General features: G+C 34.9%; 1 protein-coding gene across 1 annotated transcript in view; it reads right to left on the bottom strand.

Moving 5' to 3' along the window:
- csmd3b (CUB and Sushi multiple domains 3b) overlaps positions 1 to 20,805 on the bottom strand; it is a 536,357-nt gene that overhangs the window by 202,610 nt on the left and 312,942 nt on the right. The window contains exon 7 of the mRNA XM_038288005.1: positions 4,892 to 4,969. Within this exon, the coding sequence (XP_038143933.1) occupies positions 4,892 to 4,969 (78 nt within the window). The remainder of the gene's footprint in view (positions 1 to 4,891; positions 4,970 to 20,805) is intronic.

Raw genomic sequence — 20,805 nt, 5'->3', positions numbered from 1 at the left:
TGAATGGGCCTAGAGGGGCTAGTCATGTACTTAGTTAATTTCTATGCCAGTTATATGGTTGCATATAAAGGCTTTCCAATTAACATATTTTGCCCATTTGGCTCATGCAAAATGTCTGTGCTTTACATTTTGTTTTTGTTTTATTTGCTAGAAAACAATGGCTTTGTGTATATTACCATAACAACACTACATGACCAGGGGTACGTTATTAAACACAACAAGAAAGAGCCAAAGACATGTATTTTGTCTATGGAAAATGCAATGAAGCCAAGTCACTAAGAAATAACAAGAGGTGTGAACAGAAAGAAAAAATTGTAAAAAAAAAAATGCGCAAAAAATTGGACGCCTACCATAGTGAAGACCAATTAAATTGGTCTTCACTATGGTAGAAGGTAAAGCTGCAAAAGCATTCAGATTTGGCTGCCAAGTTGACAGACAATGAGAACACAACCTTACTTGTGTTTATTGTTAGCACTGTACTAGTGATTTTATATTCTTTGGCGCTTAGTTGTAGTGACAGAAACATTTATACGATATGATGTTCACCATTGTTCTAGTTTCCAATTTAGTAATATAAACTGCCAGCAGATGGCACACAATGCTTGACTACGTTAATTGCACCTGTGCCAAAATACTTTTCTCTCCCAAAAAGGACTGAACCCTATGAGCCAAAAAGCTTTCTGTATTCTCTTTTATTTTTAGATGAATAGTTGTTTTATTGTGTTTTTCTTATAAAGCCGTAGTGCATAAATAGGCTATTTTTAAGCGGTTTTAATGAGACAAATCAGAAAATATTTCTGTCTTAAGATGTAAAAGGCTGGCAGAGACGTGTATTCTACAAAATACTGACAGAGTGAACGAACTTTATTCGTTTCAAAATCATAGCTTTTTTTCCCTTTTCTTCACACTTCAGATTATGCATTACCTTCTCCTGGCTGATCACATATCATATCAATTAATCAAATATTTAAATTCTAACAAAATAAAATAGGAAAAAGGAGTAAAAAAGTATTTTTAAGCCACTGTACAGTATACAGTGTTGAAATGGTTGACCCAGAAAAACTGAATCACACACACCCACTACCTACACATAAGAGAAAAAGCAAAGCAACCATAAAAAAGGGTAACTTTTCAATTTCATTATTAGAAAGCACACAAAGCAAACAAATACGAGTACATGTGTGGCCTTGAAACTTTATTTTGGTTTGAGCTAATTGAAGTTGCCTTGATATTATGACTTGTAGCGGTATAATATGGCAAAGAAATCAAATCATGCAATGATCATGCAAATATATGGATGCCTGCATAACCTACTGGATGTGCTAGACATATGCTGACTGTTGCCTAAGCAGGTGTGTGGCGTAATGTATGCTTAAACTCGCCACCTCTGCCATGAACATATGGCATGAGGTTATGTGAACTAGAAAGAAAAAGGATGGAGCCTTTCAGCTTTGTAACATGCTGCTTCTTCTGGCTTTAATAATTTAACAAGAATGTTAAACTTGGCCATTGGTGTGTGAGCAACAATGGTGAGCTAAGAAGCAGAAATAGCAGCAGAGTATTTACATTTACAGCAAAAATTGTTGAGCTGGTTGGTTCTGACAAAATGAAAGCCTCTGATGAAATTGTTTATGTGCAATGGTTGTTTGATCTGAAAAAAAAAAAAAACATTAATTTATACACTGAGGAACACCCTGCTATTTTTCAAGTTCTCCCACTGAGAAATCATGGAGGGCTTTGAAATTGTCATTGTAGGTACATGTCCACTGTGAGAGACATAATCTAAAAAAACAAATCCAGAAATCACAATATATGACTTTTTAACAATTTATTTGTATGGTACAGCTGCAAATAAGTATTTAAACGCCTGTCTATCAGCTAAAAGTCTGACTTGCAAAGACCTGTTAGTCTGCCTTTAAAATGTCCAACTCCACTCCATTTATTATCCTAAATTAGATGTACCTGCTGAGGTTGTTGGCAGCATAAAGACACCTGTCCACCCCATACAATCAGTAAGAATTCAACTACAAACATGGCCAAGAGCTGTCCAAAGAAACTAGAGACAAAATTGTAATCCTCCATAAGGCTGGAAAGGGCTAAGGGGAAACTGCCAAGCAGCTTGGTGAAAAAATGTCCACTGTTGGAGCAATTATTAGAAAATGGAGAAAGCTAAAAATGAATCTCAATCTCCCTCGGAAGGGGGCTCTATGTAAGATCTCACCTTTTGGGGTCTCAATGATCCCAAGGAAGGAGTAAAGTCAGCCCAGAACTACACAGGAGGAGCTGTTCAATTATCTGAAAAGAGCTAGGACCACCGTTTCCAGGGTTATTGTTGGTATTACACTAAAACGTCAAGGTTTTAAATCATTCATGGCATGGAAGGTCCCCCTGCTTAAACCAACACATCTCAAGGCCTGTCTTTAGTTTGCCAATGGCCATTTGGATGATCCAGAGGAATCATGGGAGACAGACATGTGGTCAGATGAGACCAAAACCAAATATTTGGTGCCTACTGTGAAGTATGGCGTGGTAGCATCATGCTTTGGGGGTGTTTTTCTGCACATGGGACAGGGCGACTGTACTATATTAAGGAGAGGGCTTTGATCAGGGCCGTGTATTGCTAGATTTTGGGGAACAACCTCCTTCCCTCAGTTAGAGCATTGAAGATAGGTCGAGGCTGGGTCTTCCAACATGACAAAAAACCATTGCACACAGCCAGGATAACCTAGGAGTAGCTCTGTAAGAAGCATACAGTATCAAGGTTCTTGTGTGGCCTACCCAGTCTCCAGACCTCCAGAACCTTTGGAGAGATTTCAAACTCTGTGTTTCTCAGCGACAGCCCAGAAACCTGATCTGTGTGGAGGAGTGGGCCAAAATCCCTCCTGTAGTGTGTGAAAACCTGCAACCAAAGGCTACTGTACCAAATATCAACACTGATTTTCTCAGGTGTTCAAATACTTATTTGCTGTGTCATACAAATAAATATTTTAGGAAGCATACATTTTTTTTAGATGCTGGTATTTTTAATATTTTGTGACCATTTAGAAAATGTATAAGATTGTAGTGGAGCTGTAATTTTCCCAAAATTTCGCCATCAAATGTCTCAATGCATGTGGGTGCCGTGAACTCTATGCTTTTGTGTGGTATATATGAAATTACCATAAATTAACATGCATATAATATAATTATAATAAAACCGTTAACTTTTGTAAAACAGTTGAATCTGTGTATGTAAACACAGGAAAATAAAGTAGACGAGTCAAATGGGGAATGACAATTCAGCACAGCCGGTCATATATATGGCTTACCTGAAAACCTGAACAGGAGGAGCCTATTAAACAACTGAAAAATGTGATCTTTTATTTTTGCAGTATTTATGGATAGTTTGTGCTTCTCTGACTATATATGTATGGCATGATGCATTATCAAAAAAGACTGGTCGATGGAAATTGACAAAAATACTACACAGACAATGACTGCGTAATCAAGGAAATTGTTCAATTAAGCCGAATAAAACGTGAACTATTTTTTTTCTCTGAGCTTTTCTGTATACGGTAGTTAAATTGTTTGGTCTCCTTTCTTAATATGATTTAATAGACATTGATTGATGCATTAATCAGGAAATACTCTTTTTACTGTTGTCTTTAACAACTCCTGATCTGTCAGGGAGAACAGAGAGGAATTACCCTCTTTGACTAAATATGGTCCATTTACATACTGGACTGAAGTAGTTGTTTTGATTTATATTCACTTTTAATTTGAAATACAGTGATAGTATATTTAAAGCTGTTTTAAGTCACACAGTCCTGGCAAACGGCTGTGCTGAATTAATCTCAAAGTACGACCCAGCCAACAGGTTGTATTTTCTCCGCTAATGTCAACTCCTGTGCATTCTACTGATGAATAGGATCAAAACTTTGCCAGAACCTAACAGTAAAAGTTATGACTGATTATGGATTTATTTAGCATTATAAATATCTACAGTTTTGGGCTCTGTTTGTGGACATTTAAATAAATAATCTTCATTTTATGTAGAATCTGCTTGACAGTATAAGTTATTGTTAAAATAAAATCAATCAGACAGTAAGAAAGGGAATCAATATCTAAAGGATGCTGTACCCTTATATTTGAAAGTAAGTGATTTTTATAAGTGGATGATTTATAATTTGTTTAATATAAAACAATTCTAATATTAGGAGCAATTGACTTCATGCTGGATAATCATTCAGTTTTAAAATAAAATAAAAAATACAAAAAAAAAACCTCCACTAAATCCTCTTTGATAAGCCTACTGGTAAAATCTACTCAGTGATTGCTCTTGCTGATCATAATAATCTGAGCCTTCAGAAGCATTATAAGGAAGAGGATTAAAAAATAAAAAAGGTTATGGAAGGATGTGAGAGGTTAGAAACAGGCATTATTGGGGCTATAAACAGTGTTGCAAAAGCTGATTCACATTCTCTGATCAAGCCGGAAGCAAGTCAGAACCATGATTAAGCTTATCAGAGCATGCCTACGATTAAATATATCAAAGTCAACAAAGAAGAGGCAAGACAATGTGACCTTAACATACATACCACAAAAAGTCAAATCACAGAAATGCACAGCAGTCAAGCAGAATGCACAAGCAGCTTTTAGCAAAGGCATTGCTGTTCTCAACAGATTTGTGCAGAATAAGTGACATTTGTCACAGTATTTTGATTTAGCTTTTAAATGAACTGAAAAAAGCTATATGTGAGGGATTTGAAATATATTTTCATTATAAATGCACAAAAGTGTTGAACACGACAAAAGCCTTTAAAAGAGAGAAAAAAAAGTAAAAACAAAGCAAACAGTTCAATCCAATGCAGGTTATTTCATTAGGCAAAAGGAAACTCAGAATTTAACTCACATATCGAAAACTTGTTGCTGGAGTCTTTGCCAGGGAATAATTTTACGCCCCTCGATTTAAAATCTACTGATCGCTTCACTGCAGAGGAGAACAGAGAAAAAAAGAGAACAAAAATCAGATAATAGAGTTGACAAAAGGAAGAAGAATAAATCCGACCTAAGAAAAGGATTAAAATAAAATGGCACATTAATCTCACTCCCGTAATACTGGGAGGTAAAAAAGAAAAGCAAAAGAAATGTACAAGGCAAAGAAAATATAGCAATGGTGAAAACAGATGGACAAGCAGAGAGAGAAAGAGGGCAGAGGAAAAAACAGTTCAGAGGAAAAAATAATCTTATGAGTAGTATCATTCTTCCTTTCTAATCATGCAAATATTTCGCTTTCTTTCTCTCACTGTCACTCATACATGAAACACTTGGGATGTTCTGCTGGAAGCCCCATCATATTCTTAACAAAAGCTGGGAAGAGGAAATTGCAGCTTTAATCAAAATAAGCCACAATGCAGCTCTGTAATCAAAGCATTCAGATAATGAAACGTTAGAAAAGAGATGGCTGGATGGAACAAATCAAAGACAAGAGGCAGCAAACTGATGGGGAGTAAATCCCTGTCAGCGTGAGCTCTGGCAGCATCATTTCATTATGAGCCACATTAACACAGCACTGAACCTGTAGGTTAATGTAGCTCAGCCAGTATGACTGCAAAGAAACTCTTTGTGTGGCAGAGTGAAAAGGTAAAAGTTTATGAGAATCCAAATGCTAATGGAAATGAACAAAACACCAAAAGGTTAGAGTTAAATGTCTTTTAGTATTTTTTTTTGTTTGTTTTTTGCTTCAATTTCAACAAATGATAAATAAAACAAACCATTCCTGAAATAAGAAACAAAAAAGATGCATCCTATCAATAAATTTTCTTGACAAACCACTTCGAGGAGTTTGAAAGACTACAGGACCTCATAACCATCTAAGAAACCCATGAACATTTACAAATGGCAAAAATTGAAAGTACTTCACTGTCTCAAATACTAACCAGTGCCTTTATATACACAGATATTTTTAGTTTAAATTCAGTTAATTTATATAGCACCATTTTATAATACATGTCATCTTTAGGCACTTCAGAGAGACGACTCAATCAGATCATAGAGCCAGATTGGCTAAACGTTTTCTATCTCAGGAAACCCAATTGATGACACTGAGTCATTGACTATGCAGGATACCCTCCTCCTGGATGACAGTTGTCCTTCGCTTGCATTGTGTCAATGACTACAGCATTTCCTCACACAAAGCATGCATATATTCATGCATGAATATATAGTCTGTAATATAAACAGACATATATAGAATATGATAAAAAAAAAAAAAAAAAAACTAATAGTGGAGAGGGTCTATATTGAAAAATACAGCATGGCCTCATGTATTCATTGTTAATGATTATTCCCTTTAGTCTGATCAATCCAACAAATATTTTATTGTGATTTGATTAGGTGTTCTTGGTGCATATCACAGCCATTTGCCTTTCTCTTCCATAAAAAGTGAGACTTGTGTGCTTTAGATGTTATTCTTTGTTCTCTTTTTACCACTTTAAGGACTTGTTCTACTCTTGGAAGAAGTTTAAGAGACTTACCACTTTAAAGAAAGTCAACATCTGGTCAATTTTTTGTCCATTTACTGCTCATTGTGAGGTTTCCTGGAGTTTTAAACCCTTAGAAACTGTTTTGGTACCCTTTTTAAACAAATAGATGCAAGTAGCTTTTTTAAAAAAAAATCATAATTCTTATTAAATTTATTTTGACCAGACCATGATTAATTTACCACATACTGGTCACCTTAGTCCAGGGCAACTTAATAACTTCAACCTCAAAACTATTTGATTAAATAAAACTGAAGGTTGAGGTTTTAACTAATGTTCAACTTCCCTAGCATTAAACCTATCTAATATTCTCTGTAACCAATAAGAAAATATATATCTGAAGTTAGTGTCTTCTTTCAAGCTTTTTCAAAGCTGCCTGTTTTGCTGATGTTGATGTTTGCTATCCATTTCCCTGCTATCACAATTTTTTTTTACATTGACGGTCAAACCTTAACTACATAATTTCACAAGAAAAAGAGGTTTATGAAAACATAGTTTGTGATCTAAGAAGCATTTACTCCGTGAAAACAGAAAATAAGATCCATTATATTTTTCAGTTTTTTTTTTATTTATTTTGTTTTGTCTTATCCTCTGAGCCAGATGTATCATTGCATTCATATTTATTCCTTTCAATAACTAGTCCTAAAATGCTTGCTTAGTTGTTTTCATTATATATATACATATTACAGTAGGAAGTTAGACTGAGCCTTAAAAAGACAAATGCAATAATTTGTGCTAAAATAAATTAGCAGAGAGCTTCTCTGTCTAATGAAGTTGGAAAAACAAAAAATCTATTTTGTTTTTTCTAAATCATATTTTTTTTCATTCAGCATGCTTTTTGACATTTAATTTGCCATAATATAGAGTTTAATGTTGGGTTAAATAGGAACCCGATGAATGTGACCCCCTACACCCCCCGAGAAAAAAATGTAGCCTTGCATTTCGCAAGAAATAAATATCAATATTTAATATAATTATTTAGTTTGATATTAGGTCACATTTTACAAGTTAGTTTGTTTGCCCAAGTCATGTAGCACAACTAATCAAAGAAAAATCTTACATATATATTTTTTACCTCTATTTACAAATAAATAACTTTATTATCCCTGACCCTTGTGTCACAACTATTAAGCAGAAATATGTTTGAATGCAGATAAACTTATAATGCTTCATAATTCCAAAATATAAAAGTAGAAATTCATACACAAATTATTTACTGTACAACATTTTCAGGTGAATATCTATACATTGCCTGTTCGTTAAGTTTTTTTATGCATTTTCCATTTTGTCACTATTTAACAGAAATAACAGAAATGTCAAACACAAAAATGCTTTTTGTCTATTAGCTTGTGAAAACTTATGTATGTGTGTCGGAAGGCATTAAATCCTTATTTTTGTTGTTTGAGGCATGCATTAATTCCCTGCTTTAAGCCTTCTTAATATGCATCATAAAGCATGTCCTATATGTAAAAAAGCATCAGAGTTAAATATGAACTGGTTAATATTCTAGCCTACATGTAGCAACACTAATGCAGACAGAAGGAGGGCCAGATACATTTAAGTGAGCAACATTCATTGGCTATAAAGCTCAATATTTAACAAACTATATTTAGGTACTGAATAAGAACTTAAACATGGATGGTATTTGATAAGACACTTTGGGAAAAAATAAGTAAAACAATTAAGATACACTATTCTGCTTATTCAGCATTTTTAATGTCACATTTTTCCTTTCTAAAGATAAATCCATTTTCAATGTCCTCCGGCTTTGATACCACTGATGCACAGTCAACAGAGAGGGTACGTGTAGATATCAAGACGCAAAACTCTAAAGAAGAGTTAGAAATAGATATCAACTGATGAGTTCCTTCATGCTTTTTTGCTCCAATTTCTATTGGATGAATAATACTAATACAAAATACACAATATTTAAAATGCACTCATTAACTTATATGAAGATAAATCTAAAAACTGAAACAAGGAGTGTAACCACTCCTCAAGTTTTGGAGTCACTGCCCCAATGATGACGGATACCACTGATGCCTTGACCCTCTATGTTTTCCCCAGCTCTTCTCTGAGCCCTTGGTATTTCTCTAATTTCTCGTGTTCCCTTTTTCTGATGTTACAGTCACTTGGTATTGCCCAGTTGACCACGAAGGCTTTCCTCTGCTTTTTGTACACCAATACAATGTCAGGTTGGTTTGCTATTACCAGCACCTGATCTTCTGTTCGCAATTGTCTGAGACATTCGCTGAGCACATCGTCAATTGGAGCCGTGTCCTTGATGTAATTATGGATCTTGCATGTTTCATCCTGGATAGTGGCTCTCACGCTCACTAGTCCTCGGCCTCCTTCCGTTCGGCTAGAGTACAGTCTAACAGTGGTGGATTTGGCGTGGTACCCTCCATAAATGCTTATGAGCTTTCATGTCTTAACATCTGTGGCCCGTATCTTATCGTTTGGCCAGCTTATTATTCCTGCAGGGTATCTGATTACTGTTAGAGTGTAGCTATCTATTGCCTGAGACCTTCTTTCCATTGAGCTGACTTCTTAGGACCTACCTCCCTCATTGGAGGTATTTGGACATAGCTGCTTTCCTCGTCATGTCTTTGAGGTTGCCATTTGCTTGTAGGATTCCAAGGTACTTGTAACTGTCCACAATTTCTTCTATTTTTCCTTTTGGGAGTGAGACCCCCTCTGTTTGAACTACCTTCCATTTCTTAGTCACCATCTGACCACACTTCTCTAGTCCGAATGAAATCCTGATGTCTGTGCTATGTATATATATATACATATATATATATATATATATATATATATACATATATATATATATATATATATAATATATATATATATATAAAAGGCATTTCAAAAGGACAAAGCAGTGTTCATTCAAAATCAAATGTGCACTATCAAACAACCTGGATTAATTCCACATCACCTACTTTATATCACTCTTTTCAATAATAATCACAGTGTGAACATCCTTTCTTATAGAGTAACAGCAGAACAAAGGGTAAATAATGAAAGGCACTTCTGGTAAAATGCAAGCTCCTACAATAATTTAAGAAATAAAAGGCCCAGTTCATGGATTTATGAGTTCATATGATCCTGTCGAGGCTTGCACTATCCCTGTACTCAGTTTGACTAATGGATCATAAGTTAGGGCTGACAAGGAAAAGGGCTCAGGGATTTATTAACACAGAATCCAAATTTTAAATTCTGCATGAGCTAAATGTTTTCTTTCTTTCATAGCTATAGCTATCCTCTGAACTTTGTAATTCGAGTTGTGTGCATTTCATCATGAGTTGGTTTAAAGAACAGTCAACAATATCCAATATGTCAACTAACTCAAGGGTTATGCTGTCCCACTGCTTCAATTGAATAATGTTCAACACCCTTGGTTGGCTCCTGTTTCTTTTTTACCAACTGAATCATTTCTTCCCATAGCATTTGCTGACTGATATTGCCACCAGTTGTTCATTAAGGGCCAATCACGGCCCTGCAGAGACAGAAACTCATGAATAGGTAATGAAGAAAGATGATAGCGGGATGTGATTGGTAGGTGCTGCCAAAGGGAAGCAAACAGATTCTTCATACCTGATGAAAGAGAATGGGCAAAAAATAACACACACAAAGCTAACAGACATATCTGGAAACAGATTTATCAACTCATAATATATGCATGCGTTCAGATGTGATCAGAGTGAAAGACAAACAAGGTTAAACTGAGACAGATGCTATGATCTTGCAACGTTTATGGACAAACAAATGAATACAGATATCTTAAAAGAATACATTTAAACAAAGAAAAGTGCACACATTTAGAAAAAAAGTGATAATAATAGCAGTTTTGAAATAGAACAAAGTCGCATGAAAAAAATATATATATACATTGCTGCTTTGAGCTGTTTGAGTTTTATTTTGTTGTTACGCTGCAGCACTGTTTATAGAAAGAGAACCGAAAAATATTCGGGGTAAACACCAGAAGCAAAATAAGCAGTTTTTTTTCAGATGGATCCAAAAGGTTTTTATTTAATTTTTTAAGAGCAAAACTGAAATGTTTTTAGCAACTCTAAAATGCCCAACGCTGATGTATCTGCTGCCGTTCTTAGTAAAGTAAATATAGCATCACAGTATTTTAAAATGAGGAAGCAAAACTTAATAAAACATTATGTAATATAAACACCAAAACAAAGTATAGTTTTTACTAATAGTTCCATTTATCCAGTAGTTTATTTTTTGAGTTGCTTGCTACCACAAACAGTGAATCAGTCAAAAATATGACTGACAATTTTTGTGTATGTCTGTGTATATTTCGAAGGAAAATTAGAATAAAATGTTTGCAGCAAGAGGCTTCATCTGGTCTGTATTTCTCTTTTCTTAACTATCTGTTTGGGTATGGAATTCCTGTAGAACTAATGAAGGTTATACTACAAAGAAGAATTCTTAATAAAAAGAAGAATATTTTCGACAAACTTGAGCATCCTCTTAATCTGGCTGTTCGACAACAACAGAATGTCTCAGATAAGAGGTTTTTACACATCTGCTGTGAAAAAGACCACTACAGGAGATCCTTCCAGCCTGTAGCTATAAGTATCTACAACAAGTTAAGGCACCCCTATAATATGTGTTACATAAACATCTCAAATCCTTTTAGGACTGCTAAAGTCTATTTTATATTTTAATTGAATTGCCCTTTATATCAAAATGGCATGTATTAAATATGACATAAAGTGTTTACCACCTAAATGGGTAGATATCTGTAATTGATTGAGAATGCCTGTATAGCTTTAACTTCTGCAGATGAACTCATTGGTTTTCCTGCCATCTATTAGAAGCAAAATGAAACATCAGGTTGCAACAAATTCTGTTCTGTTGTCTTCATTTTCCAGTTTGGAGATTAGATTTTTTTATTGCTTTAACTTGTTCTGCATTGACATATGTGTGTTTTCATAAAATATCTGCTGGAAAAGTAAGAAAAAAAATATCTATAGAAAATTGACTGTATTTTACCAGATTTTACTTCTGACCAACAGGAGCAAAAGTCAAAGCTACACATGACCAGATAGTCATGGGTTCAAATGGTTCAGTTAAGATTCTATGATAGAATCTCTCATTTTTCATTAGAAAGAAAAATCCAGTTTGGGGAACATTGGATTACAGACTGCACTAAAGTAAAGCAGTGTGGAGTTTGCTCTAACATTTTCAAAATGCTGATGTGAGTGGAAAAAAAAAGTGCTTTCTCTACATGCTAGAACCTGTTATTGATTTTGAACTGCTACATTGAATTTTAACAAGAAAATGACCAAAAGGTCAGAGGGAGAAGCTAGTTTGTTCTTTTCTTCACCTGCTATGGCCCATTCTTGTGTCATCCTTTAGGAACTTGCACAGTTTATATACAGTTTATACTGTATCATAGCCTCCCAGTTTAGGCTAAGATACTGTATGTACAATAAGGCGTCTCCTTTTACTCTACATTACAGTCTGCATGTTACACATGGCTGAACATAATGAGAAACAAAGCTCTATGTAAAAGTAAACTAATGTCATCTACTTTAGGCAGTATATTGTGAACATACTCGTTGTTAAAGATTACTGTTTTTCGGAGGTATTTCATTATTTTCAACCTGACCTCACACACCATAGACCATGCGTGGCAAATGTAATGCTCTAAATATTGAACTGTATTGGTTCACTATAACTATTGAACAATACTCGAGTTTAGTCATGATACTTCTTGACTGAACTTGTCTGCATAAATATTACAAAATCACTCTCCTGCACAGCAATATTTATTCCCCGCATGTTATGGAACACATAGCCGACAAAAAAAAATAAAAAGTGGCACCTCTTCTGGGCTTAGAGAAAAGCTTCTCTCCAGTTTCTGTACAGCTTTTCTTCAAAAGTCACTTGGCTTTCAGACAAATGTATGTATCGTCGTTAGAATAGGGCATTTGTTGGGGGATGATATGCAGTTCACAGGTATGTGCATCTTTCCACAGTGTCCCAATAGTTTCCAATGTACTGTCTCAAGAACTGTACTGAATGTTAGTGATAATTCTAACAATTTCTAACTAAACCTAAATTCAATTTTATGAGGGAAATATAAACAACTGACTGGAACTGTATGTACATTTTGGATTGTGGGCATCTTATTTCTCAAATGTGTGAGTAAAAGAAAATTCAAACCATATACTTATAGGTGGCCACCAACTTATAGGCTCAGACTACTTTGAAACCTTTTCTTTCATAACCTTTTAATGTTTTGCATATCCTTACTAAGGATTAAGTAAAATTATTGAAAAGAAAATAAGAAAAAAAAATATTAAAGACGTGAATTTTGTATGAATGTGTTTTGTTCACTGTACTTTGATGAATCACTATACCTTTAATCTTTAAGTTCATTTAATAGCTTTATAAAGTTGGGTTTCCGTAATGTTATGTACGCTTTTGCTTGTCTTTATGTTAAATGGTAAACTGTTGATTCTTACAATGCTCAGACTATAAAATGTTCACTAAAAGCATTTTATCCAAACCATTTTGCAGAATGCACTGCTTATTAATGGTCCTGCCAAATGGATATTGGAGTAGCGGTAAACACTGTGAGGTAAGAAAACAAACATAAAGCTTTTGAAGGTTGATGTAGGAGGCAAAATCCACTTTACCTTTGTGTTAAACATCAGTGGCAACTGCAGTCTGTGCAGATTCTCATGAAAACACAAAAAGACAGTAATTTTTTATCCATTTATTTTATCTTTATCCATCTAAGTAATGTTTCCCTAGATAGATTTAGGTGAGGAAACTTTTTAGAGCTGCACAAGCTTTGTTTGTTGTGTTCCATACTTAGTCTCTGTGTTTTGCATGAATATGGGAGGTCTTGGAGATATCTGATGTTCATTGCTGTTTTATCAGGAGTAAATGAAAAATGGAAGGTATAGTTTTCAGGGGAAACTCAACATTTTCCTAAAATATATGTGTGCTTCATATGTGTACTATAGCTCTGTTTATTTCCACCCTAGTCCTCAGGGCATACGTCCCTACATGCTTTAGATGTTGCCCCACTTTCCCACACCTTATTTTAATAGATGGCCGATTAACCGTATTTGTTAAACTGTAATCATCTAAATAAGGAGTGTTATAGCAGATAAACATCTAAAACATGCAGGGCAATTTACCTTGAGAAGCGGGGCTGAAAATCACCGCTATAGCTTGTGTTACAGTTTGAGGAACACTTCGACAAGTCCAGACTTTGGTACCCATAAGAAAAGCTATTGATTTGGGGTTAGGGGTTAGATTTAGGGCTAAAGTGTGACTTCAGTTAAGGTTCGGTTAAGGATCATGGGTGTACTGGTAATGATAGCGTTATGGTGGTCAGGGTTTGGCCACACAAATTAATGTAAAATTTGTGCAATGTTCTTGTAAAGACATTGTGCTGATTGACAGCAGTAAATACTGTATTGGAAGCACTCAAAGGTGTCATCACCTGAAAATCAAACTTTTTTTCATTTAAAAACATCTGTGTTGGTTTGGAGCTTCAAATAAAATTTGCTTGAAAATCTGGGTGTAAATTGGTTTGTTTTTTTCATCTGAACTCTTTGTTTTAACCTGAAAAAAACTACAAGAGAGTGCTCTCCACAAAGTACATTTTGTTCCTGTATAGTGGTGCTACCATTAGCCTACCTTGCTTTCATCACACCCAATAGACCTTTTCCTAATTATAAACTTGAATGAAAGTGGAACAGAATAGTATTCTACTTAGTGGCACAATGATCATGCTGATAGTCTCCCATTGTCAAAAGGACCATCACTGACCATTAAAAAAAAAGAAAAGTGGACCACAGGTCATTGCAACAACAATGTTTTTTTTTTTTTTTTTTTTTTTTTTTATCAGAGGCAGTTTGGTACTTATAATAATACTTTGAGTCCTGCAATCTTTCTGGTTGTCACCAAGGTGTGAAACTGACTTAAACATTAAACAAATGATCACTGTTGCAGAGAAGGAGCACCCTTAATGTATTTGATTTATTCTTTGACATTCTTCTAATATTTCCAGATACAGCACACCTATAGTGCTCAGCAGAGTCAATGCCTCAGTGGGTATGGCATATTTTGCTACAAAGGGTGTCAAACCCACCAAAAGGCAGCGGGTCACAATGTGACCCGTGATCAATGTCTATTAATGATCATAACAAACTGTACTTTTCCTTGATGTACAAGCTACATAAGATTAACATTTTTAAGCGATACTTTACTTTTTAAATTTTTTTGAATGAAACATGCTGATCGAAAATAAATGTCTGCTTGATTCAACCATTTGTGCTGTATGTTCACTTTGGTTAAATCTGCCCCTGCAGGATAATAAAAAGTGCTTCTATATGCTTCAGTAAATACCTTCATATGTCCACATTTAACATATAAATGTCACTGTTTAAGGCTGACCTTGCTCAGCATTAATCTTAAATATTCCAATATTGGAAAAAAGTACAAGAGTGCAATATATCTTTACTTTTAAAGTTATTCCTTTTTATTTATTGATTTGGAGAAAAAAGTTTTCCAGGTCAACCAGCACCAAACGATGAAAGCAAAAGTCCTGTCATTATTGACCTCCATACATTTGCACTTAACACATGTATTTCTTGCTGGAGGCTGTATGAATGATGGTAGCTCCCTGGAGGTCACTTTGCCAAGGAAATAAGAAATATAGAAACACAGCCTTTTTGTTCAGTAAAAAAAAAAAGATGTTTTGCTATAGAAACTAGAAAATATAAATTTTAGATCTATTTTGGATCAAAAATGAATTCTTATATATTTTCCAACTTAATTTACGACCGACCTTTAAGTAGCTACTACAACCTGATATGCGTCTTTCATTGATGAAAATGTACCGAAGACAAGTCTAATCTGTAAAGGGATTTGTAGAAGTAAAAAACGATCACACTTCAATTCTTAACAGTAAGATCTGATTAGCTGTGTCAGCGAGAATGCCTTTAGGTATCTAGCTGTAATTACAGGTTTTAACGAACACTCACTCAGAAAGGCAATTATCCCTTTGCTTTGATGTCAACATATCTCACCTGGGTTATTATTAGATCAATCATGGAGAATTCTATATTGGTTCTGTTTAGATCATGTTAAGAAGAAAATATTGCATTAGTGCTGTTTACGAACATCAGAAAAACATTAAATTTGGCACCTTTAGGTTAAGGGAAAATGTAATGAAAAGACACACTCCATATGGTAGATATGATCCATTCATCCTTTTAGACTTTCCTCTCCCTAATGACCTCCTCCAGCACATCTGGGGGACTCCAAGGCTTTCTCAAGCCAGCTGTGAGACTTGATTTCCTCAGCCTCTTCTGGGTCTACCCTGAGGCTTCCTCCCAGAGAGACCTTTCTAAAACACCTCCCAAGGAAATCAATCAGAGGGCATTTCACCAAACCACCACAGCTGGGTCCTTTTTCATTCAGATAGTTTCCACTTCCATTTCATAAAACACATTAATTGCAAATTTAAAAAAGACAAGTTGGTAGAATAGCATAAATAACGTAAAAGTTCAAAGAGTTTAAGTCTGTCCCCTATAAAGATATATAAATAACTTATACAAGAATATATTTCATTCAATAGCATTACACAGAGGTATTAATGAAAAAAAAACATTAATTTAAGTAGATGTATTCAAGAGTGAAAAAAGGAACGATACTTGCTTTTAGCAAAATCAACAGAGCAACAGATTTTGACATCCATTCTTCTAAAATGACTGAATGAAAATCATATATTTTCTAGACTTAATTTTTTTATGTTGACCACAGAATTTAGGAACTTATTAATATGTAAAATTAAATTAGAGATCCATATAATTCTGTTTTCTTGCATCTGAGAGGTTTTGTTCTTTAAGCAACTTCTCAAAATGGAAAAGACAAGAAAACAACCCATTTACACAGAGGAGATGTGTGTTTCTTGGTAATAATAGCAGTGAATGCTACATTGTGGCTATTTCTCTAGAAAGAATGCAAAAAACATGTTTGCCCTTACAGCAAGGGCCAATAGCAGTACAACTATAATTACAATATTTCAAATGTATTTATCAAAGGACTAAGAAAACATTACCCGATTATACCAAGTATGTCCACAACTTTAGAAGGTTAAAAACAAAGGACATTAAGTGTAAATAACCTGGTTTTTATGGCAGCTTTCTCTGTGTTTTAAAATGCATTACAGCCATAATGGTTACGGATTACCAATTCAGATTTGTACCTCAGTGGACTTTCATGTTTGTTTGTCCCACATGGAATTGGAAACTAGTCCCTTGCCCATAAAATATCTCAGCTTCTTAAACCTAAAATGCAGTTTTGATGGATAAATACATATCCTAAAAAGTCTAATGGAGGCAGTGCACCAAAGTATGTTCGTACTGGGTAACATTAGTATTCACAGAAGTGCTATTTGTTCCAATGTCAGCTTTTGATTATATATATTTTTAAACCTCTTCATAAGAGGTGCTAATTAAAATAGAAAAGTCTGTATCATATGTATGACGCTCTATACCAGGGGTCTGCAACCTTTCATATCCAAAGAGCCATTTTGCTCTGAGTCTGACCAAGTAAAAGCTCTTTAGAGCCGCAAAGTAGATGACATTTTAGAAAAACAATTTGTTTTTTTTTATTATCTAGTATAGGAAATTAGTTGCCATCTTAAACAACCAACAATGTATGTATTTTATCTTTTAAAATAATATTAAAACACATAAATTCCAAGCTAATTAAAAGGAAAGTGACTCTAAAAACATATTTCTGGTTCTTTTAATGTCCTTCTTATCCATCTTATAAAAAACACTAAAGCTTTTAAGACTGGTTTTTATTTTGTAGTACATTATTTAGGTCTTTATATACATTTTAGCCACTTTATGAGCCGCTGCAGAGGGTCCAAAGAGCCACATGTGGCTCTGGAGCCATAGGTTGCAGACCCTTGCTCTATACCAATACATGTTTAGAGCACGCATCCCCAAAGTCAGTTTAGACTCCCTGCCCCAGCACAGCTGATTTACACTGATAGTTGATTAACAGATTTTTGCTGATTGGCAATCATTAGAATCAGCTGTGCTAAAGCAGAGAAACCTCTAAAACCTGCAGGACAGCGGCCCTCAATGATGACTTTGGTTATGCCTGGTTTAGAAGACGCCATTTATTATTACTAAACCGAAATCCAAGGTAGAATGTTTCCAGAGTTTCTCATGAAACATTGTTAGTGCAAACCCCTCCACACACTAACAGTTACTCCCCAAGTGGGAACTTATATCAATTCCTATTCTATTTTGGCCTGTAAATAGCCATAGCTGTAGTCAGACTACACAGCAATTCAGCTGTGATTTCATCGGTCTGACAGTAAGAGAGACGTGGTTACAAAGTAAAACTCATCCTCTTTGGGGAAAATACTAAATAAAATGTGTTAATTGCACCAGAAAACTGTCATTTTTGGAGTTGCACATCTCATATATAGTAGGCGGGAAAGACTTGTGCAAAAACAATGAATGAAACATTAAATCAGAAACAGAATCAGATTTATTGCCAAATAAGTTTGCACTTAAAAGGAATTTGACTTGGTGTTGATGGTGCAGACAAATTAGATATACATGCAGAATACAGAATCTATAGTTTTATACAATCAAAAACAAACAATATACTCTATGCAATATATTGTACGTTAGTGTAGTTTCTAGGTCCTGAATGGGGAGGGAGAGGCAGTGTCAGTGTCACGAGGGTCTCTGGGCCTTTTTGATAAGGCTGGTAGCGGATGGGAAGAAACTGTTCTTGTGGCGCAAGGTTTTGATGCTAAAAAAGAATACTTTACCCATGATAGGAATTCAGGAGGACAGAAAATTGATAAAATAGTGAAACTCTTTGAGCCTCGCAAAAGCAATGAGGGACAGAATCTGCCATTTTTCAATCTCCTCAAAAAAAAAAAAACGTCAGGAGGAGAAAAAACAGAGTAAAATTGTGATCCTATTTGAGCCTCACAAAAAACAAAATAAAAAGGGGGCAGACAGAGCAGGTAAGCGGGGCGCATCTCTCTCAACTCTTTATGACAAAAAAGAAAGAAAACCTTTGATAAACCTCACAGATTTCTGTCTAAGAATTACCTCCCTCTGCCTCAGTCAGAATAAACCACCCCACTGCTTTTATTGCTGCATTTTCCTTGTCTTTACTCATAGATCTCATTATGTTGTTAATATAGACATAGGAACATTCTCTATCTGGTCTGTTTTAATATGCTGCACAGACTTGTTAAGTTGGGCTTTGCTTTCTAGATTGCCATGGTGTTTTTATTTATTTGTTTAATTATTTTTATAACATTTCATAATCTGTAAAAGTCAAATGTGAGAAATTATTTTGATTTCTGTATAGCATGGAGACAGAAGTTAAAGTAATCAGCGCAGATCTGCCCACCCTGCCTAGTCGGAGCCTCCCTCTGTGCAGTCAGTTGGACATTGAAATAAATCGGATCGGAGATTTAAAAAGTTGGAGGTAGAAGTATTATTTTCTACAAAGAAAAAGGAAGCTAAGCTTTCTTTAAAAAATAGTAATAATCTAAATTTACGCAAGTAGCTCTGACTAAGACAATAAAGTGCACTGACAATGCAAGCTTAGAAAAAAATATCCATTGACAAAGAAAATAATTAAAATATATGAATATTACAATACAATAAAGAAATAAAAACATAAATATGTTTGCTAACATCTTTTTTTTATATTTGCATTGTTTATAACAATAATTAGAGCTGGCAGGAGTATTGTAATTAAGAGGATAATGGTCGAAATAAATTTGATTTCATGCTTTCAGAAGAACATAGTCCCTGGGGGAAGAAATATTTCTCTCAAATAGTTATTATCCTCATTTAGTTTATCAGTATAATGCCTATGGCTTGTCTCAAAATCCTGGCAGTGGGAAATATTGAAAAACATCAATTAAGCATTGAAATGACAATAAAAAATAATTAGTAGATCTGTTTTAGCTGCGCTCATGAGCTGTAGGCCTTTATTTACTAAACGGACGAGTTGGAGAGCGAGCCTCCTGTCCTGTGTCCAAGAACCGTGAACATGATGCAGCCTCCGCACAAATGAGAGTGCCTGCACACACAAATATAGCCTTTTTTCCCTCTGAAGTGGCCAACAGAAGCCATTTATAACAGCAGGACATTATAAATTCTTCAGTATTAATATTTAGCCAAATCATCTTGCCAAATGACTTGTCCTCTTAAGCTCCCCATTGCTCTCTGGCAGTCTATTCATCTTTTCAAGGCCTATTAATTATTTCTACCTACCGTTTTACCTCCTCCTTAGTTTTCTTTAATCAACTGTTTTCCTACTTTGTGTTTGCCTAACTAACCCCACCGCTGCCCTTTTGTCCACAAACGTGTATGAAAATCTTTCTAAGATATTGATAATTTGAGTTGCAGTATATATATATATATATATATATATATATATATATATATATATATATATATATATATATATATATATATATATATATATATATTCATTTATCTTTTGGATTGCAAATTCAATCTATGATGGACAAAACTGCCAAACCATATACAAACTTGCACAACAACAAAGAAGGAAACCAGTTTGGTAGGAAGTAGAGCCAAATGTGTCCCTCTGATGTCTCATAGCAAAACTTGTAAGCTTAACTTGCCAAGGCCGATACGTTATTTGAGAGACCACGTTCAGGTAGTTGTTTTAGTGCCATGCTCACCATGAACATTTACTAACCTTAGGACACTAAAGGGGCTGCACAATCTAAGTTTGGAGAAAAGCAGAAAGTGATGGACCAAATAAACATATGAGTGGAACACACTCTAAGTAGCAAAAATGTGCCTAGTCAACTCTAAATTCCAGCCACTGGCCTTCTCCTGGGCATGCATATTTTTTGCTCTGACTGCAAAGTTTCATTGAATTACAGAGTCTGACCAGGAATTGACACTTTTCTTTAGATCCTAATGTCCACAAATCATGACAGAATATTTTAGTACAAAAATTTATATTTAAAAGGAATTGTAGGGGACCAGCAAAGGACCAAATTTTCAATTGCTACTGCCGTATCGCCACTATCAAGAGCCTGTAGAAGAACTCCAGGAAAGAAATGACTTTGACTCTTGAATAGCATGAAGAGGCCTTCATAAAGTTTCCAAAGGATATTTGTTCTTCCTTGTATAGTGTGGTGTTGTCAGCTTGCTGTTTGTACTGAAAGTCCATCAGAAAGCTGCAGTTTATCCTG

The sequence above is a fragment of the Cyprinodon tularosa genome, unplaced genomic scaffold (genome assembly GCF_016077235.1).
Source record: "Cyprinodon tularosa strain WSP-4 unplaced genomic scaffold, ASM1607723v1 ctg247, whole genome shotgun sequence".
NCBI classification, from domain to species: Eukaryota; Metazoa; Chordata; class Actinopteri; order Cyprinodontiformes; family Cyprinodontidae; genus Cyprinodon; species Cyprinodon tularosa.
Note: the sequence above shows the minus strand (reverse complement) of the source record. Positions and strands in the feature narration are given on the sequence as shown.